General features: G+C 36.0%; 1 protein-coding gene across 1 annotated transcript; it reads right to left on the minus strand.

Annotated features, from left to right (window-relative positions):
- Positions 1-1,896: 1,896 nt before the first annotated feature.
- Positions 1,897-21,130, minus strand: IL15 (interleukin 15). Its single transcript, XM_034064464.1, has 7 exons — positions 21,126-21,130; positions 20,411-20,513; positions 6,126-6,235; positions 5,554-5,635; positions 4,465-4,506; positions 2,739-2,882; positions 1,897-2,159 (listed from the first exon to the last, which is right to left on the minus strand). Exons 1-7 carry the CDS (start codon positions 21,128-21,130, stop codon positions 2,046-2,048), a joined length of 600 nt encoding a protein of 199 aa, XP_033920355.1. The 3' UTR covers positions 1,897-2,045.
- Positions 21,131-22,886: the final 1,756 nt, after the last annotated feature.

A 22,886-nucleotide genomic window follows, 5' to 3' on the forward strand; every position in this document is an offset into this window, starting at 1 on the left:
AGCAGTTGGGAAAGAATAGATAGTAAATGCCACCAAAAAAATGCAAAAATGACTAGACTTTGTGTGGAGGAAACACCTTCCTTTAACCTAGGAATGTTTACCTCGAAAGTAGGCATCCTGAATTAGTTTTTATTGTTCTACCTGAAGTACTAACAAGTCAGATGGACTCATGCATATCTTAGTCATATAGAATCTTTTCCTCTGGGATATGTTTTAACTCCCTCTCTGAAAAAAATATCAACCTGGCCTCAATTTAGTCCATGATTTATACTGATCAGGTCATTTCTTATATCCATAGGAGACAGGATGTAGAAAAACTTTAAATTGTCAGCTTAACTATCAGGAAAAGGACAGAGCCAGGAGAAATACTGGAAAACTGGATTAGCAAATGACCTTTTTTGGTTTTAGAATATGGAACAGGTAGAATGAAATCAAATAAAAGAGATACAGCTGATGTCCACTTTTTTTAAAGTGGCTAACAGGGTGGCAAGCTGAGTGGTCACAGACTTAGCAGTATTGTTTTGGAAAGAAATTCACACTATATAACATACTTGCACTGGGAAATGATTTAATGAAAAACAGAATAAAATTAATCAGGTAGATGATTTTCACAATGGCCAAGATAAAGAGAACTACGTTAGCTCATTTCTCCCATTATGAATGATGCTGGACTGTGTGTCAAGCTCCCTCACAGATAGAAATACCCAAAATCCCTGCTTATCTTTGATTAAAGACCACAGCTTGTCAATGCATGTGACATCAGGTAAGAGGAAATTATATTCACTGTATACCCTTGTTTTAAGGAAATTATTAAAATGCAGAACCAGCTTACTTCACCCAAACTATGTAATAAACTTTTCTTTCATCAATGTTTTGCAGTGGCAAATAATTTGTTTATTTCTTCTGTGATACCACTGCTAGTGTTTAATCCTGATATCAACGTACTTATGAATTTACCGATCAGTCTATGAGTCACCTGGAAGGTGACACCAACTATGGTCATATTTATGTTATTTCTCTTGTAGTTTACTGGAGATTCAGCTCCTCAGAGTGCTGAAGACTGACTGTTGGGACTTAGCCAACCATAAGAGAGTACCAGACAGTGTATTTGTTGCCATAATGAGATTGAGACTTCCATCCTGGTAAGTGGACGGCTGAATGACTCAGCCATTTATCAAATGAAGATGGAGAACTGGTGGTGCCTGGGGGAAAGAATTACTTGTTATGGATAGCAGTGAATATGACATGACTATGAATCATGAAAAAGCAAGTTACTTTAGGAAGAGTTAAAAGAAGACGTGCAACATTTCAGACCAGAGTCTTAGGTACACGGTTATCGTGATTTCCAATAACTGGCCAAATTGATTCCTGACTGCTTACCACAAAAGGAGGTCAAATTTACAAACTATTACATAGGAATGAATTCTACTATGTAGAATTTGTTATTTTTTTTGTTAAGTAAGAGTCTTGATTATCTCCTTTATTCATAGAAAAATGAAAAATAGAAAAGAAAGAAAACTGTCAGATATGACTAACAACAGAAGTCAGAAATGATCTAGGATTTCTAGGAGTTCAGATGGTAAAGGGGTAAGGCTTGGATAACAGAAATAGCTATAGACAAATCCTTTAACAGGGTATGATAATTTTATGTTAATAATAACTGTTCTCCAAATAATAGCTTTTCTCTGAAACCCCATTGAGTTAGTCCTCATAAGCAGGTTCCTACTGCAGATACCCTGAGATCTTCGAGAATTTTGTTCAAAAGTGGATAAGTTAGACGAGATTTCTTTTCCGGTGGACTTACCAAAAATTAAGGAACATTTAAGTCAAGAAGAAACCTCAAACCCTGTGAAATCCCTTTCAATTATAATATATAAATAATATAATTTGCATGTATTCAATATACAGGGATTTTATTATTCCTTGTTTACATGTTATGCTATGTAAGATTGTGAGTGATGTTTTTTCCTGTTTATTGCTGGCAATAGTCTAATTTCTTTGAGGATGTTTGTGGAGGAATCCTCTTCCCAGTTTGTATCTTCTGGTCAGTGCTTACATTCCTTCTGTATAACCTTTACAAAACTCTGTATAAATTCTGTAAAATTTTTTTCTTCATACTCTTCACATTCTTTGCATTTTGCTGATGTTGTGGAATTCAACTGAAAAACAAAATGTAATAGTAAAGCAGGGGACTGGCCTATTTGTTCTGATAGAGAACTAACCCTCCTTTGTCTTGTTCTTGTGAATAATTCCAATGTAGTCAATGGCTACAGAAAGCATTGCTGGAGGCTTCCATGGTATTCATGTGTGCAGCTCCCAGCTTGCTTTCTGAGTAGGATCAACTTTCAAAACCACAGCATTTCAGTGAGAGATGCAAGTGGCTGTCCCTCTGAAAACTAAGGTATTTCTCTGTATGTGTGTGAGCATACCTGACTTTAGATGCTGAAGCTACAAACTGTGATGTATGCATACAGATTCAAAAACTCTGATATATGTATGCAAGCACAGTCAAAAGTATTTGCTTTGATGGGTGTCTTTCTAAAACACACTAAATTCTGCATTTCCATTGCTGTATACGTAGCTTTTTCATTGTTACATGTACAGGTTACTGGGTCTTATTTGCTTTAATCTGTACAATCCCGCTTTTTATATAGCAAGAGCAGTATTTCTGCTACTGGAGAAACATTTTTCATTTGTTTGGATTATTTTTTTTTCCATAGACTGCTGGTGTTACTTACCTTGTTAATTCCTAAGCTAGCATTTCCATTTTTCCATATGTTCAATACATCCTGTGTCTTACTACAGTTTTTGATAAGACATTCTTGAAGAATCACTTTTGTCTCTAAGATAAAGCATCTTATTACAGGTTCTTGGCATTCTGTCTGAAAAAAAAAATAAATTGTAAGTTTTACAATTAAAAATAAATAAGTAAATGTAAGATATAACTTATCACAAAGTAGATGCTTTTTCTTTACTGGATATCTTTTTCTGCTGTTCAAATACTTATAAATATCTCCAAAGAGTGGCTGTGAGAGTGTTAGTGTTAGTTAAGATCATTGTATTTGTTAAACGTAAAGGCCAGCCAATATGCTAAGATGAGGTGAGTTGCAGTGTCTTGGTGAAGAACATATGAAAATATTTAATTAGGCTAGAAATTTGGGATATAAATAAACATAGTGAATTTAAATTAGTATTATTCTTTGTAGTTCTAACATTTTCATTCAGAGATCTGAATTCAGAATAGATAGGTGAGAAGTGAAATTAAGAAGAGGCAGCAGGGCTACTAATTTCTCCACCAAGTCAACAATAAAAGCCAAGAATAAGTCCCAGGTTGTCTGACCATAAGAAAAACTTTGTGACATTATCAGGTATTAGGTCAGCCATTACAATTGATGAATCTCTGACTCAGTTCACTTAAGAGAATGTGTGTGTGGATACAAATGTACATGTTTTGTGACCTTTTTTCTGTCCTGTCCAGGGCTAACCGTACAGACGCATCAGACTATGCTTCCTCAGGCTTGCCAGATCCACTGAATACATCAGCATTACTGTGTTCTGCAGGCACACTGAGGCTATTCTGCACTGAGGTAGTCAGTCCATTGTTTCCAGAAAATCTTTAATTAACTCTTTATATGCAATATTCATGTATTGTCTGCTTGTCACTGTTCTTGTGTGAAAAGTTTGTGGTCAGGAAAGCAGTGTCTCAGAAGCAGGCTACTACCACAATAATCAATCCAGCCAATTCCACCAGGGCTATACCTAAAGTGACCTCTAGGAGTGGGATATTGGCTGGGTTAATTTTCTTGGTGGGATACATTTGTTTCATGGAGTGCAGACTGAGTTCCACAGCTACAGATTATGAAAAAAATCTCTTTAGGAATGAAACTACTTTTAAAATAATCATATTTTACATAGGGTTCTATGATTGTATGAAGAATTATATTGGCAAATTAACATAATTCATCCCTTGCAGGATAATTTATAACCTACAACTACTAGAAGTCTAAATCCTTGAGAGTACCTAGGTATTTGCTGCTGAACTAAGGAATGACAAAAGATGAGATATGCACAGGTAGATATATTCCATATTCCACTTCTCCAGTATTTTATTCCACAAAACAGTGTATGATGTTAAACTATTATCTTTGGAAGTATTTTCTTTGCCACTTTTTTCCTCCCTCAAATTACAAATGAACACCAACATTATTTTAACAGGGTTTGTTTAGGATAATTTTGGATCATCCCTTTTAATAGACTCATTTTAATAGCTGGTGATTCAATAAAAATAATACCTGCTTACATAATTTATCGTAAGTACTTAACAGAACTGTTTCTTCCAAGGCAAATTATTTGATTGCTGAAAATTTTCTCAAATATAACCAAGGCTGCCTTAGGAGTAAGTTGTAGTGAAGAAACAAAGCTAATATATTAAATCAGTTGTGGTAAAATTTTGACTTTACTTACATCCTCATCTGTGTCTGCAGTATATAAACTGACATCAATGTCCTAAAAGAAAACAAGAGTTAGGATTTTGAACACTGTTCTCCGTTCAGCAGCAGCAGTCATTTTTTCACCGTCTTAGTAGCTGGTGCAGTGCTGTGTTTTTGACTTTCAGCCTGGGAACAGTGCTGATAACATTGATAATTTTAGCTACTGCTCAAATGTTTAGTCTGACCAAGGACTTTGTGAGTCTCATGCTCTGCCAGGGAGGAGGGGAAGATGGGAGAAAGCAGAGACAGGACACCTGACCCAAACTGACCAAAGAAGTATTCCATACCACAGCATGTCATACCCAGGATGTAACTGAGAGTTACCCGGAAGGACTTGTTCACTGCGAGGTTGGACTAGGTATCAGTTGGTGCTCGGTCAGGCTGGGTATTACTGGTCGGCAGGTGGTATTGTATTCTCTTCCCTTGTTATTCCCTTTATCATTGTTATTATTGGTAGTAGCAGTAGTGATTTGTGTTATACCTTAGTTACTAAACTGTTCTTATCTCAACCAATCTCTCAATGTGGGAGTTACATTCTTTCGATTCTCCTCCCTGTCCCTCTGGGAGCGGGGGGAAGAAAAGGGGAGGAGTTAGAGAGAGACTGTGTGGCTGGCTGGGTTTTAAACCACGGTGGACATTAACTAAGTTTTACAGATAATAAAATTAACTGCAAGACATGGATTATCTCCAAGTAAAAAGGCACAATCCATCCAGGTACTGGGAGCCAGCAAGTCAGGGTATCTTAAAGTCACCTAGTAACCTGTGTGAAGGACTCATCAGAATAGAGTCCCACAGTACTTTCTCCTAACTAGCAAACTCCCAAGCTCACTGCCCCTTTTCTTAAGAAAACTGAGAAAGAAAAGAATAATTAATTCTATGCAGTATTTGGTCAACCCCAGTTCCTTTTACCCTTCTAGTCCTTTGCTTCTGCCCGTGAAACAGCATTAGACAAACACCATCCCTTTTCCTGCTCTCTGTCACTGACACTTCTCAGGCAAGTACAGTGCTTAATATTTAATTACATCTGTTCTTATATGAAATGCTGACTTCTTTATGCACTTACTTTGGATTCCTTGATCTGCTCCAAATCTTTCAGAACTTCTGCCCACTTGCAATGACCTGCTGCTGTCTTTGGTACACAAGCACTAGAACAAGAACACCAGTGACCATTAGCCTAAACAGTAGGTATACATGTTTATGCTGAAAACAAGAGTCAGAGATTAAGATAGTATAGATACATTGTTTACATGTATACATATGTAAATGTGTGGGGCAAGTATATTTGACAAACCATATAGATTCATAAAAACTCTATCTCAGTCACACATTGTATAAGCAGTCAATGTGTTTTTTGAAAAGAACAGTTTTATAGAACATAATGCAAGGAAAAGGTTCAACTACTTAACATAAAATTCCTACAGTTCTTTTTAAGCATACAAAAAAATCACAAATTTCAAAGTCTCTTACACTCAATTTTTTCCACACCCTGCTACTATGGAATTTCTACCTTACAACCTGTAGGAATTTTATAAATTTTATTTGCATTTTAGAAGTACTTTTTCTGTAGAGGAAAAATTTCTCCTGCTATGGATAACACTGTATTTACTGTATAATTAACATTGACTTTGTAGTTACCACAAGAAGAAGATGATTAGTCCCCTCTCATTCTTTAAAAGGGAAAAGAAATGGCTGTTCAGAAGAAGATAGAGCTGATATTGCAGACAAATACTTTTCAGGTGTGTTTTCTGAAAGACACAACCAAGATGATAGCTTGTCACAATCTGATTTCACAGAATTTTGCTGTAGTACTGACTTAATCAGCCAATTTGACAAGACACCCAATCAAGACAAGACTACTTGTGTGTAAATTGAAAGACCAACTGATTTGTATCTTGTAGAAATATATAATCATTTCACAAAACAGTTGGTGGAGAAAATCAGATGCTGAAGACGCATTGCAAAATTTTAACCCATCCTGGGCTCCCGATTTATTTACCTGTTCATACTGCAGACTACACTTTAATGCAGGGACAATATTAAAGAACTTTTGCTTTGTTTTTCTCCTTAGAGAGCTTTCCCCTGGCTACCGTCTGCCAGCTAAATTCTATAAATTACCTACAATTATAACACTACTTACAATATTGCCATTGCGTATATGAGAAACCACTGAATACATTAAATGCTATAGTTATGTGTCTAGATATTATATGTAATATTTAGATACAGTATATATTTATACTTCTTTATGTAGTGTATGCATATCTAATACTGGGAGGTGATGCATTTAAGAATTCTGTTAGTGGAGTCTCACAACTGAAAATAAGGAGGAGCTGTGAGATGTGCATTGAAAATGAGCAAACATTTCACTGTGCACAGCCTGTGAACCTTTGCTCCAAAGTCACAAGCCCTTTGATTTCAGCTCCTACAGCTCCTTCACAGAGCTGGGTTAATTATCAGCAGCTGTACTTTTGATCTAAAGTTTGACATCATATCATATGTACAACACATTTTTATTAACTGACTTAATTTCTTGAGCAGTCATTTATTTACATACTAACTTGCAAGTGAATATTCAAAAATGGACCAAAGAACATAATAAAACAAGAGCTAGTGTTGTGCAGTGGTAAATATATTGAGATGAGGGCTCATGCCACATTTTGCCTATATATTGCACAGGGCAGTTGGAACTAGATGATCTTTTTTAAGGTCCCTTCTGACTCAAACCATTCTATAATTCTGTGATTGTCAGTTTTGCAGCTAACTTACTGAAAGCTGACTTACCTACTGGAGAATTTGTAAAAAATATTTTTTATTCTCTTAAATAGAAAATGTTTTAAATACATTACAAATATTTTGTTTTCAAAACCCATAGATATAGCTGAAATAGCATAATAACCTAATCAGTACGTAAATTTCCACACTCTATAAGGTAAAACAGTGCCAGACCCTTTTATCACATGTTGTCCAAAGCCTGTTAAACAAGTTTATACATGAATGATAAACAGATAATCTAAATTACAATAAAGCCACAGCAAGTAATTATCTCATCTATTTTTTGAACCATTTCAGTAGCTATAATGTTGTGCTGTTACCCAAAGTATGATTACAATATGACAGAAAGGCTGTAAACTTCCACAGTAAATATTGTTTGATCTAAAATTCTTCATGGTTAATTTTGTTTGTTTATTTGCTTGTGTATAAATCTGCACACTGACTGTTTTGATTTGATTTGCCACTCATTAAAAAAAATTGTTTATGGCTTTTAAAAAATTTATTTACTTGAAGTTCAAAAGTAGCCTTATGGGGAAACCTCAGGTGTATTTAAAGAAATGGAAAATCCGATTTGTTAGATACAACTAAATAAAATCGTTTTTAATCCCATATTTAAATTTCTTAAAATATTTTAACAAAATTATTTAAAACTTATTAGAAACATTTTCAAAAATAGTAAACATTTTGATAAGCTTACAAGCTAATTTGTGTCAAATGAAGTGGCTACAAATGAAAATATTAAAGACTTATGTTGGGCCCAAAAGCACTTACCAGCTTTGTGTTTCATAGTTAATATTATGGGGCCTTAAAAAGCTCATTTGAGAGGGAGTTCCAGTCCAAATGCATTGTTAAATTTATGCTGTAGAAGGCGAGGAAAATGATACATTATAGTACCTATTGAATAATACGCCAGGGTTATCATTAATTTGTCATTTGTTTCCTTTTTTTAATACTTGTTCACTGTGATGACGATGGAACACTTAATGATTTATGTAGTTGTCTTGATCTTTGGTTTTCTTAAATACGGTAGGTAACAATTTTATTGTAAGGAAATAATCACTGCTAATTTAAAATAAAAGTTTTAGAAGTAACAGAGAATTTGTAGCGATTGTAAAATATATACTTTAAAGGGTATTCCATTTGTTTATAGAGAAAGAGGTTCTCGACATCAAATAGATCAGCTGATGCATTCCTTTCAACAAATTAGGGCCATTCTTTAAATAAATGCCTTAATTAGGTCATCCAAACTGCTACTGAACAACATAAGAATTTTTAGCTCACTTACATGTTTGGACAAATTATTCTCCTGCCTTGAACACATATTGTTGTAATGTAATTATTTTCTTTGGCTAGCATCAGTTTTTCTTTTCTTACTCTGTTTAATCATTAACCAGTTCCTCCCAGTCTTCATTATATCTCTGACACCCTTGCTTTATAGAAGCTTGAACTTTGGACAAGGGGGCAAAGCAGCTCATTGTCAAACACACATCTTCATCTGTAGCTTTTGTTCTGATAACATACAGCTCTAGCTTAAGCGTTAGAACCTTTGTCAGTGAATACATGCTATTCTGCAATACAGATAAGAGATATGATATACATTATAATCTGTTTGGGAAAGGAATAGTCTCGTTTTATGTAATGAAGTTAAAATTAAGCACTTTGAAAGCAGACACCACTGAGTAAAATCTAAGCCACAGTAGTACTTTTTTTAATATTTACTTATTATAAGTATTTTTTCTATTGCTTTTTTAACAAGAAATTGAGGCACATGCTTGATTGCTGACCTTGTGCACAGCCTAGAGCAGTTGCACATCCCATAGGATAGTTCTACACACAATCAAACATGGGGTGGATATTGGACTTGATGGTCTTAAAGGTCTTTTCCAACCTAGTTGATTCTATGATTCTATGAATCCTCATCTGCTCCACTGTTCCTGGGAACAAGTGCCCTGAAGTGTGCAATGTACTGAGATCTCATGAAGAGTTTATAAACTGGTGCTAATATTTTCACCTTTTATGGGAAATAAGGAACTGGGTAGTGGCAGTATTTTCTTCATGACTGTATCACGCTAGTGAGTCATACTTCACTGTGCTCCCCTGCCAGAACTTTATATCCAGTCCTTTCAGAGTCCTGGATTGTCTGAAGGATCTCTCACTGTTTACAACACCACCACCACTTCCTCTCCCACCCCTCCCACCCAAAAAAAACCCAAACCAAACAAAAATAACAACAACAACAACAAGTGCAAGGTCTAACCTGCTTAATTATTGGTTACTCTCAATTTTGACTTGACTTCTTGACCTCTAGAACACAGCTTTTTCCTTGATCAGTCCTTTCTCCCTTTGCTCTAGGTTTTCTGACTAGCCTCAGTGGTGCTGAGGTGTCACCAGTCCTTATGTTTCACACTCTTGTAAGAGAAACTTTCTCAGACTGCTCTGTCTGTAACAAAACTTACTCCATTTTTGTTCTTATTTGGCTTCTTGTTTTCCCTTTTCTGTATGTATGATGTGTTCCTATTCTTTAATTTGTTGCCACACAATGTTTTGTTTCTGCTGGGTACTTGCCTTCATTCTCTAGTGCTCTAAATCTTCTCTTTTCTCTTTTGCTGCTGCAAATTTCTCTCTAAAATCATGCCACCACCTCCAGCTCTCTAGTCCTTGGACATTTGCTAAAGCAACATCTTAGATCTAAAGTATTTTTTTCAGATTCATTTCCAAGTACTATGTTATGCAGAGCTAAGCTCTACACCCATTCATTTGCATTATTTCTGCAATTCTTCTCCTTTAGTTTCTCCTTTGCCAGAATAACTACAGCCTCCTTTAGAGAACTTTGCCTCCTCCTCCAAACACAGTATCATCCTGTGGATCTTCCTCTGCTGTTCTCTTCTTTGTTGCCTCCATTAAGTTATTTTTTGTTCTCTTGTGCTAGCACAATCCCTTTAAAGGGGACAAGGCACCAAATAGCTGCACAACTAGTGTGCTGCATCTAAGTTTTTACATTTTGCATAATATTGGAGTTCTTTTTCTACGTACAGAGGCAGAGAGCATTTTTAATATCATAATCTACAAGATTGGAAAGAGAAGATGGTTTTCCTATTTGTACCCTAGTTTTGTAGAAAAAAAAACAAAACAACTTTTTTTCAGAAAGAAGTTGTGGAGAGTAAAGATTTCATAATGTAATGGAAGTGACTAAAAAAAGGAATGGAGCTCATAAAGCAATACTTCTGGACTAGATAGCTGATTCAGTATTGAGCCCTTAAATAAGTAATTTTGAAATAAAATTTTCATGGATCATGAGTGAGTTTTAGAGGAAAAACATGTTCTTAGTGCCTTGTGATGGAGTAAATGCTAGAAAACACTGCAAGTCAAGGGAGCAGACTCACTGAAGGATCTCTGTGCTCTTTCATTCCTAAGTTCATCTAGGCAGTGTAAAGGGAACAACCAAATGGAAATAAAGACCCCTGTATAGTAATTAGTGTCAGAATGTATTCATCCTGATAGGATAGAATTCAGAGATAAAAACAGAGAACCACAATAACGTACTGTGAAACAATCAGAAACTCTGTAGCAGATGCCACCTATAGGTGCAGCCCTCTGAAGAGACTTTGAGAGTAATTTCATTTGTGTATCAGAGATGTTGCACATTGACAGAAAGTAATATTTTCCTATATAGGAATCTAGTACCAGAGCCTTTATTGGGAATTATCTTTCCCAGTTTTTACAGACTAGTCCCATCTATCAAAAAAAAATGTTTTACAGCTCTGATAATTTCTGTTCTAAACACAATTTCATGCAGCAACCATTAAAAAGTTTCTTCTTTGCTATCATGGAGCCTGAATATGTAGGGTTCTACAGCCCTTCTAGTTTCTCTTCTCCATTCCTACCCATGTTTGCATAGAAGTTTATGAAATCAGCCCTCAAACTCAACCAGGTGTTACCAGCAGCTCTCCTCCTCAAGGTCTGAAGGCAAAAACCGAGTTTCCGAAGTTTCTGTCTAGCTTGTGCTGATCCAGAAAGGAAGTCAATGGAATTACTGAGTGTTAAACTGAATCACAGGCTTGAATGATTGTCTGGATGAGAGCCAAACCATGCCTTAAATCGTTATGCCTTCAAGCCTTTATTTCACAAAGCTAAAGTGTTCTCTTAGAAGTTCTCTATTTAGCTAGAGTTAGGCAGGATAAAGCATTTTGCAGCTGTCATTTTAAAATTGGGCATTCTTTCAATATTATTCCTATTTTATTACTTCCCTTTCACTCGCCTCCCCCAAGAACTATAGTTTTCCTTCTTTTTATTGCATAGTGGTGACTCTCCTGTTGAGTACTATCCTACCTACCTTATTCTGCTTGTATGTGCATAGTGCTGACTTTCAAAAGAGTATTCTCAGCTATCAGCATAGCAGGAAACTTTCAGTTTAATCACTAATGCATTTATGTATTCCTGGTTAGCTTTAATACTTGTTGACAGTCATCGAGTAGGATTTCCTTCTCCTATATGCTTTTGCTAATTGACATTTATGCCAGAAAGTAAAGTTTGCAATACCTGTTTGATGATTGTTCGCAAAGGTCACAAAGTAGTTGCTATTCCACTCAGTACCTTAAACTTCAGAATTTGAAATATAAGAAGTTAAATATTTTCTTTGACTTTTTTCTGCAAAACATTCTTGAGACCTGGGGCTTATACCATTGCCTTATGAAGGTGTGTCCTATGCCTAGTTGGCTATAGGCCTGAAAAGAAGTTTGTCTTTCATGCAAAGAATGATCCTATACCTTTCCAAAGGGCCTCACAGTCACAGTAGCAGTGAAGCCCAACAGAAGCACTGCAGTATTTAGGGCTGCAGTATTAGTAGTGGAATGTAAGTATAAACATTGTGAACTAAAAGCTTTCCTTTTAGTCTGTTTGCTTTTGCTAGTTTGTCATTCACAATCTCAGAACAATGCATACTCCATGACCACAGGCCTCTTCCACTAATAGCTCTCCTTGAAATGGGGGTGCCAGGTCCCTATTTACACGCTTGAGAGACCAGGATGTCAAACATGTTGCATACTCCATAGGTTAGACTTACCCTTTGTGTGTCAATTCAGGATCTTCTTAAGCGTTTTTTGCCAGCTGGCAAAATCCAGACAGAAGAGAAAGCTAATACCTGTTGCTTTCTTTTTACGTCCTTCCATTTAATGTCAGTCTTCTCAAGGTACTGGGCACTTCTTAAATTATGAAAGATCAACTTAATGTGGTTCTGATGCAAATATATGTGATATTAATGATAGGTTTGCTTGACAAACAGTGATTAATAAATAGAGAAGCCCCAAGCCTTGGTAACTGCAGAATTTATTAGTTAAAGACATAGTCAGTAAAGACAAAATATACAACAAAACATCTCATTTGTAGGGTACAGATGGCTGGCTTTGACCATTTATCCCCAAACATGGAAAATTAAACAGTAAAAAGTATAAAGGATGTCATACTGATGCGTGAGAGTTAGAAAATAGTTTTCACAGGAGCAACTGATGGACAAATAATATCTCAGTCCTAGCAAAATACTCATCTCAGAGACTAAATAATATATGCTAATGCAAACAAACTTAGAAAGGACATTATGTCTGCTTTATGTTACTCCAAATCACTTAAAAATAACAATGCAGTAAAACTTACAACAACTGAACAGTCATCCTTAGTCTCTTGCCCCAGGATATAGGAACATGATTATTGGAAGAGGTCTAATGTGTGCTACAGAAGCCACCTGCTTTCATCTAAACTTTGAATGTATTTTTATGAAATGCAACAAATTCTGAGATTGCATGATGAACTACTTTTCCTGTATAGACAGTGGTGGATGCAATACAGTCATCATCATTATTTCAGGTTTCTTCCATTTGTACAGGTGATTGTTTTCCTTCACTTCTTGGCAGTCAAACACAGAGTATATAGAAGAATGGAACAGTTTATGTGTGTGCAAACTAATGAGAGCTCAAGCAATAATAAATTATAATAAAGTGGTTTCTGTATTGTAACTCTTTAAAAAAGAATAAATGGTTGTCATAGTTATTAACAGTGCAGCACAGCACTCATTTGGAAAACTTCAAATATTCTTTTCAGACAGGGCAAGATGAGTCTGTACTAGTGAGTACATTCAAGTAGACAAAAGTACTTTTAAAAAGACTGAAAGAAGAACTTCACACAGATGTTAAAAGCAGCATGTATATAAAATAATTGGCAATACTGCGAAACACAAATAAATCCCTGGTTGCCTTTATATTATAAAGCTGTGTGGAACGATATTGAAAAGCAGTAAACTCTTGGATAAAATTACAGATCTGCATTCTGGGATTTCTTACTTCATTGATTTAACATACAAGATGTTAAGCCAAAAGCAACTCAATTTGTTAACAGTAATTGAGTGATAATAAGTGTTTCTGATATGCTACTACAAGACACAAGATAAATTGTAAGAGATGAAATATACATTGTGAGTTGAACTCATGATCACATGGCAAAAAGTCAATCAATCCTATTAAATTAATATATATCTATATATTAATTATTTACAAAGCTGTGATTAGTCTTGTTAAGTAAAAGGAATATTTTGTGAGAAAATGTAGCCTGCCACAAAAATTAATACTACTTATAAACTGGAAAGTGCACATCTTCAGATCAACATCAGTCAATCAGTCTCATTTTCAAAACAGGCTGCTTTCAGCAGCTCCCACTGAAATAAATGCCCAAATCAGCTGCAGGTAACTGGTTTAGTAAATGTACCACATGCACCTTGTGGGAAGGCATTAGAGGATAAGCTAAAGATAATACTTCCCCATAGACTCTTTTCAAGCAAGTTTTTTCATCACTTTTGAATGGTAAAGCTAGGGGTTAGTTCAATGTCATTCTAAGCAAGGACTAAGATAGTGTTTGATCTAACTCACAATCATAGTCTTCTTTTTTGTGGAAAAAAAATTAAATTAACAAAGATATCAAGAACTGTGTGTTATACTGTTTGCCTGAGTAATACTGGGTTTGCTGAAGGCAATATTAGGCCTGCTGTCTTATATAGACTTCTCTTTGCTCTTCCACGATCTTACTGCTTGCTTGACACCAAAGGACAGCAACACTGTGAAATAATTTACTTTGTTTTCTTTCTAAGACAAGATAATAAAGTTTGGGTTTGGTAAATATTCGCCCAAATGCCATGTAAGTTCCACATGGTCTTCTTTCAAATTGGTTAGGCCAGACTTAATACTATTATTTGTTTTACACTTGCATATTGAGCCTGCATGTTGTAGTGTCTGCACATGGGGTTTTCTACATTTTGCTTTCAGAGCCTGACTGAGATTACTGATCTTTGTCTTAGATCTGTATAGGCAGCCAGTAACAGTTTTGCATCAGAGGGGCCATGCAGGTGTCATCTTGTTTAAAACCTGTTTTATGTTAAATCTTTGCACAGCTCCTGTACACTCAAAGGACTGCAGAAATTCATGTCACAAACAATGACTCTTCATTAGCCCCTGATGGTCTTCAGGTATGTATGTACCTTGAGGGTAACTTGTAATAGGCAGATAAGAAAGGGTTGTAGTCCTTACAGGTTAAAAATTAGGTACATATCCCTGATATGAATTGAAGCAGCACACTGAATTTAGGAATAGCAGAACTGACCGTAAGTGAAAGTACTCTAGGTCTGGTGTCTCCAACCACAGCCAGTTGTAAATGCCAAGAGAAGAGTACACTGAAAGGTCCTCCAAAGCTTGTCAGATTTGGGGCTAGTGTTTTCAATTTTATAACTTCTCTAGCCTTTTTCCCTGCTGTTTATTGGCATAGGTAAATATTTGCTTTTTAATGGATTTTGTTAGAATTTTATATAGCAGTTTCTTCCATGTAAATACTTTTTTTTTACTTACATTTCAAATTTTGGCAGGCAATGCTAAGCTCTAAACTTAAAATCTAATGGTAAGTAATGTAAAAATGCAAAATGTTACACTAATGAGGCCTCTTCATAATATAATTTTCTAAAGAGTACTGTTTTTACAAGCATGCATAACCTAAGGGAACATATCTTCTCTTTTTTAGGTTAGCTTGAGTTTTCTAAAAGTCACAATGTCACTGCCTTGGGTAAATGCACATGTTATTTTTAGACATTACAATAGAACAAATTCTGGTATTTACCCTTTTCCTGAAAACAAGTATTTAATTTCTTTGTGGTTTCGATCTATTTATTTTTGTTCCAGTCCAGCAGGCACTATGAGAACATTTTCATCATTTACAATAGCTATTTCAAAACTGAGCAACCTAGCTGAAAAAGAGTAAACAAACTTTCTTCTCTAGTAGTTGCAAACTATGAATTAAAAAAATGCATGGAAGTGCTGCCATTTACTAATTCTGAATACCTGGGACAATGTATCACACTTTTAAGATTACTTTTGGCACCAAGGTGCATGTAAAGTTCTTCAGAGTATATAGCAAAGTTGCATCCCATGACCCAAGCTTGTGGTCAGCTGAAGGGACGATAAATATAATCTTATTCTTTCAGCTTCAGTAAGAATGAGGATTTTGTACTACTCAAATGCTTAACATTTTTTTTTTCCCAAAGATGTTTCCTTGTCCTTCAGAAAATCTGAGAAAAAAGAATGACCTATTACTTTGAGAATGCATCTTTGTTCTTCTGTATCAGAAATAGTTTAGCTAATCATATTAAATTCATACAAGACAAGATTCAAATATTCCTTGAACATCTTAATTCCATTCCCATTTCTTTGGAATTAAAGACTGACCAAAGTTGTAAGCAAACTACAAAACAGACAAGCAAGTAAAGACAACACTCACTCTCTGATAGGATAAAGCATTGCAATAGTTAAAAATCTGAATGGGTATGTTACAAAAGTGCTTAAGAAATGTGGCTCATTGTTGATTTTTTTTCTGTTAGAAATACTAAGTAGTATTTTTAAAGAAAAGGCTTCTTTCCTTTGCAAAAAAAATTTAGTGGTTATGTGAACTAGAGAAAATTACCTTTTCTTTAGAACAGAACTGAAATATAAATATAAATCAAAATTAAGATCCATGATTTAAATGAAGAGGTTTTTGTTTGCTGATATTTCAGTCAGGACAAAACAGGTGTCCTAAATTGCTGTGAGATAAATCAGTCCAAGTTCTTGGTTGCTACTGTACTTTCACTATGGTATAAGCACTCGGCTGTTAGGAAAGGTACTTGCAAAAACCTTCAGAACCTAGAAAGCACAGGGGATCATTACTAGCCCTCCATCTTGTTGATAACATTGTTGAAAAATCACTTCTACTGAGTGTAATACAAAGCTTGAGTTGGCACTCTCAACTTTCATACTTCAGTTCACTTTCAACACTTATCTAACTCAGAGTGGTAGTCAAATTATCCATTAGTTTATTGTTAAAAGTTGCCACATATGCACAGCACATAAATCTGTGTTACTGTCAGGGTACTCATTTTTAGCTGGATGAAAACTACCAGAAAACTACTTTGTCCTCACTATGACCTATGTGTCTTGAAATTGCACACAGTTTTAAATGAGACCTGAAATATTCATGTGCCATTTAAATTATACAAAATAATCTACAGACAATCATAGAATCTTATGAATCTGAGAGATATTTTCAGTTACATGATGGCTAGAGATGACTGAAGATTTTGTCCTTCAAAAAAAAAAAAAAAAGGAAGACAGGAAAAAAAATCATTTTAAAAGTAGAACATGAGAAAAACTTCATAAAGATTCCCTCGGGAAAAAGTCTCATAGGTACTTGAAGAGTGAATATATCAATAATGTATCACCATACATTTATAATATGTTCAGGTTATATTAGATAACAAATGTTAGTGGTTTAGGGGGGGTTTGTGTACAAGTCACGTGGTTTTCAGTATGGAATAATACGAAAGACAGAGTAGGAAAGCCAGTAAAGCTGCGTGGATTATAGGTATCCAACTGCTGAAGATTGTTTTCTCAAAGATCCAGATAAATTGGCCTACTAGAAAGGAGAGCTACATTTGTGTGCTGATCAGCTAGAGAAAATGTAGTTGGTAACAGTAGATACCCATAACAGAATTTTTTATGCCTGTGTGGTATTCAGAGCTCTTCGCTAGGTTTTCCATATATTCTCTCTAGCTCCCAGCAACTGGCTTCTATCTGGTAAGAAAATGAAAGCAAATGGCTTGATTTTAAACTACTGACTCCTATGGGGAGAAATGATGGCATCAGTCAAGGAATGCATATAAAATCAATGTCTGTAGTAATAACTGTTTTATATTCCAAAAATATTTTTGATTAATCAAGGTAGGCATCCATTCAGTTACAGAATAGATGTGGTAGAAATCACATTCATACCAAAACATGGGGTAGGTTCAGCCTATGAAGTTCACCTTGTAGCTCCTGATGTTATTTTCACATTTCCCAGCACCACTGAAGTTATAGTGTGGAACAAAACCTCTAGAAGGTCTCCTTCATCCTTAAGCTGATAATCAGAAGTATTCTAAACTAAATTACCTCATAGTAACTTACAAAGACAACATAGATGTTTCAAGAGTTCTCCGCTTGAAAATGGAACACAAAAAGAATCATGTAAGTACATCAACTTGACACATTTTCCTTCAAAAACCATAAGCTCCTCTCCTGTTCTAAGGTGCCTTCTGAAGCACTTCTTTATACAGAGCTTTCTATTGAGAACAGTCTTCAGTTCTACTTTCTCCCTCTGGTCTTTGCCAGCTCCAGCTTGCACATCACTCTTTCTCCAACACATACGCATACACTGTGTTTCTGGCTAAAGGAATAAGTCAATCCCCCTCACAAATCAGGATTGCAAGGGCAGATTTATTTCACATCATTCAGCAGTACTACACCCCAAATGTTTTATCACATCCTGAAAAACTTTACATTGAAAAAGTCCAGCCTTTATGAAAGCATGGGAGTATTCCTGAGATGAAGTTGTCAATGAAAACGTCTCCTTAAAATCAGGCCAAATTTAATATCTCCACTGTATTTCCTTCAAGTTTTACCATACAAATTAAATGTGTGCTCTGTAATAAGCATTTGTTTCAACATTTACAGAAAATGAATGGTGGAATGACTTAACAAGTCTTTATATTTTAGTCTCAAAGTTAGCCTACACAGAGTCTTCATAAAGGTATGTGTCTCTTACTCTAAATAGATTCTTTCTATATGATGTTGTTAGCTCTCATATATTTGAATTTTATTTTTGGAAAGAGTGAATTCAATAACATTTTAACCATGTAATTTAGCAGGAACAGCACCAAGCACATTGATTCATGCACCAATTAAATTAGAATAGCTTAATGCATCTGTTTAATATTCTAAAGCCTTGCGGTTTTTATAGAGTTGTGAGATATTTTAAGATATTTTCTAGGAATAGGGTGTGGTATAAATTTTCTTCAGTAGTCATATTCAGACCTGATAGCAACATTCTCTGTATCAGAATCTCAGTAGTATATGAATGATTTTGAAGGTTTCTGGAAAAAACAAACTCTCCCATTGCTCCTAACCATCTCAGATGTGGTGGGGCAGATTTACATTTTGCTAAATTTCCTACCTGCTTTCAATTGTCCTCCATGGGTCTCCAGGAGCTAAGTAGAAGTGAGCAAAACCAAGCACAGGAAATCAAAATCAGTGAAGCAAAATACCATAATGCTCTAGCTGTGTTTGTTTACTTCAATTGTAATGATTGCCTAAAGGCATGAATTTCTCAATCCATAGCATATTCATATTACTTTTGGTTTACAATTGCAGAAGATATGGATTAACTTTCAGTCAGAGGATAAGCTCAGTTCAGGGATACTTACTGAGTCATTTCCAAAGTGGTTAAAATTTTTCTAGCAAAATTTCACTAATACACAGCCAAACTCTGTGTCTGATTTTTGTCTTTTATAAAGTGCAGTGAATAATAGGAATTAATTTCAGTAATTTATATGCTACTTAGTTACTTGAATATCAGAATGATGACTATCAGAAAAAGGTAATAGCTTTGCTGAAGCAAACTCATTGTATTTGCCTCTAAATTTTTCTTTTTTTTTTAGAAGAAAAAAGTGGCACTATCATCTGCATATTGAAAAATTGAAAATTTTGAGAACTTATACACTGTGTTAATGCTATACTACTTTTTTCTAATGGAAGCAAACTGAGAACATCCATTAAAATGGAACAAAGTGTGCTACTGGTGATAGGCTACTAAACTAAGCACTTTGCAGTGACACTTAGGCCAGGTTTCAGTAGTCTTGAGACACTGCTTTTTCCCCCTGCCTGCATATTAGGAAGACTGGCTTTGCACAGGGATCAATCTATCCACAGTGCAGTTTGCTGGCAGGGAGGGATGCGGCTGTGAAGACATCGTGGAAGAGCCATGGTGGCAGGGATGTATAATTGCCTTGAATCCCTGCTTCAGCTCTTGCACAGATGAGGGCCCATAGCTGAGGCACTCAGTCTTTATCTCCATGGCAAGGTACCATGCAGGCAGACCTCTGTTCTGGTTGTTGCCATTGGACAATCAAATGGGACAATCCCACCTCAGGTTGCCGCATCCTTCAGCTCCAGGAGAGAACTCCCTCACTGCTCAGGAAAGGACCCTACCTGGAAGAAGGAAAGGACAGTGTGGATCTGTGCATCAGTACCCTAGGGGGGTACTGAGCGCTGTATGCTAATGGCTTCTGGGTTATAACAAGGTCCCCTGGCCATGCTGCACAGTGGAAATGCAACTGATACCTAATCACCTAGAAAGCATGTTGGGAGCTATGAATAGTACTACAGAGGCTGGACACTTGAAAGGGTTTTCCTCAGGTATCAAACACTTGAGGTTCAGGGTTTATGGTCTTGCATGCTACAAAAGGCTAGCTAGACACAGACATAAGTCCAAGCAAAAGAAAAACTCTGCTAGAACTTGCTGTGCCACAAATAAACTGAAAAAAATGTGAAAAAATCCAGACATATTTACTATGTAATTCTGGTACAACTGAACAACAAGGAGTGAGAAAAACAGAGCAGAAAATTACAGGGTGCTAGTGATCTCATCTAAAATACGGGAAATGTTTGCAAGCCTTATATTTGTTATATTACCAAGCTTTCTTGTTGTGCTGTAAAATACCATTTAAAGCTGTCCTGAAATTTCCTAAAATGCCATGTTTAAGTGACACTTACCTGACTCTCCAGCCTGCTCAATGCTCTGACAGAGTTTTGTGTTGGCTGCGCCATCCCCAGCACCCTGCCTGCTGAATCATTACTCAGAAAAGAAGCACAGAATCTGGATCAGGAAAGTATACTGTGGGACCTAATGAGAAAAAAGCATGTGCAATGTTGCAATAGAGTTCTGAGTGGCTCTCAGCCCATTATTAAGAGCATCCAAAGCAGGAAGTTGCTGAAATTTCGCAAGTAATTATTGCAAATCCCTTTAAGTCTACTAAATTAAAGGAAAACACAAGACAGACTTTCTGAAAGGTTCATTTTTGTCTAGATAATAGAGACTCGTCTTTGAATGTTGCAATGTAAGGGGTGTTCCTGCTGAAGAACGTATATTGTCATCAACAGATAATTTGTGTCTTCTGATGATAATCAGAAGAGAGGTTTTAGCCCAGGTAGCTAATATTAAAGTCATTGATATCAGTATAATTCTGCTTTTTATAAAGGGCTGGTAGAGATCTCCTGTTACAGCACAGCATGACAATTGCTTTTAATAGTTGTCTTTTACATAGACACAGTACAGTCCAGCTATGTGGTTTGACTTTTGGTCTCCCTTATCTTATAAAATAAATTAGAAGAGAATAAATGAGAAGAACTGAGGCTGGGTCAGCAGCAACCCACTATACCATTTAAGCAGTGTTTTCATAGCAAGGATCATGACAACTGTTTAACCCACCTCATTCCCCATTTCGTTTACCTTTTTACAGATGACACAATAAAAGGAATCCCAATGCAATCAGCAAGAAATAAGTTTTTGAAGGAGCCTACTTATGGAAGTTGTGGAAGCTCCATCCTCAGAGGTATTAAAAAAAATTAACCAAGACTGGAGCAAACTTCCCTAATTTTGAAGTTAGCCCTGCTTTAGATGGGAGGCTGGAAGGGGTGACCTGTAAATGCCTCTTCCAACATAGATTATTGAATGAATTAGGCCTTGCATTAAAAAATCTGATGGAAGAGGGAGGAAGAAATATACAAAAATGCATAGATGTGTGTGATTGTGTGAGCATTATTTTCTTAGATAATTAAACTAAACACTGATAATTTCAAAGACATAGGCTAGGAACACAGTCCTATTTCTATATAGGTAAAGGGACTATTGCCTACAGTTTTCTTAGGGCATTCTGCAGCTGGGTCTCAAACAGCAAGACTCAGTTACTTTTGGTTTGGTCAAGCTGAAATTGTTAGAGCTGAAATTTCCAACACTGAATTACTTTCTCAGGCTAGTTATTTTCTTTTAAGATCCATCAAGAGTAGTTCAGTCATTTCCAAAAATAAATTAGCAGAAATGTGCATTTCTTTCATCTAAAGAAAATGCTTATAACCATCTAATTAAAGCTGTGCTTTTTAGTAATGTGTTCAAGTTTGGCAGCCTAGAAAACCTGCATAAAATTGGCCAAGTCATGAGTGCCTTAGTTTACATAATTGTGGAAGTAATTTGTTGGCACTGTGTAGCTGGTTTCCAGCAGTCTCTTCACAATGAACATAATCCATCTTGGAAGCTCAGAGGCAAGCAGAACTCTTTGTATTCAAAAAAGTCTTCCTACAGGAAAACCATGGTGAATGCTGAGGAATACTAATCCATGATACTGCTGTTGCACAGCAGTGGAATTTGAGTACTATGAATGGAAAGCACTGCAAAGAATTAAGAAAGAGTAGAGGTGAAAGGAAGAAGGGAAGGTTGAGTGGAGCATAAGGATTTACGAACACCAAGCATATTCTTCTTGAGAACTTGAAACTCAGTCCCATGCTCACTGCTTTCCCATGAGTTCGTAATTTTTAAAAGGTAGCCAGTCTTTAATCACAGAAGCTGCGGCTGCCCCCTCCCTGGCAGTGTTCAAGGCCAGGTTGCATGGGGCTTTGAGCAACCTGGTCTAGTGGAAGGTGTTCCTGCCCGTGGCAGAGCGGCTGGAACTAGATGATCTTGATGGTCTCTTCCGACCTAAACCATTCTATGATTCTATGATGTAACAGTTTCCTTTTTCTCTCACAAGATTGATGAACAAAATGGATTCTGTTTGCTAAATGGACCAAGCTTTTGGAAAAAACAGTATGTAAATGTCTTATTTAAACATTAAAGATGTATAGAAAAGGAGGCAGAAGATCACAGAAAGAAAAGCATGAGTTCAATGAAAAAGGCAGCTGAAAGTGGCCCTGAAGAAGAATCCCATCCCTGTCTTCATCACCATCTTCGTATCACTGAGGTAAGTTCCTTAACCCATATTTTTCACAAGTGGCGATCATTTTCTAAGTAAGTTCCCTCCTACAAGAAATTTGGACTTTCAGCTGCTTTGTATATCTGCCTTTAGATTGGGGTGTTTCATGGTTCCCAAGTATATATTTCTAGTCATAATCAGTTAGCTCAGATGCATGTTTCTCCAATGTTGCAGTTTGAAGAAATGAGTGTCCTCTTATAGAGTTTAGTTTGAAAAAGCATTGA

Source organism: Melopsittacus undulatus, chromosome 7 (genome assembly GCF_012275295.1).
Source record: "Melopsittacus undulatus isolate bMelUnd1 chromosome 7, bMelUnd1.mat.Z, whole genome shotgun sequence".
Taxonomy (NCBI): Eukaryota; Metazoa; Chordata; class Aves; order Psittaciformes; family Psittaculidae; genus Melopsittacus; species Melopsittacus undulatus.

Bases quoted from the DNA above. Each gene is read 5' to 3' on its own strand.
- IL15 (XM_034064464.1), bottom strand. The intron at 5,636-6,125 runs GTAACTACAAAG...TTCTTGTTCTAG, and splicing joins CTAATCATCTTCTTCTTGTG to TGCTTGTGTACCAAAGACAG. The intron at 4,507-5,553 runs GTAAGTGCATAA...GTTTTCTTTTAG, and splicing joins AGCAGATCAAGGAATCCAAA to GACATTGATGTCAGTTTATA.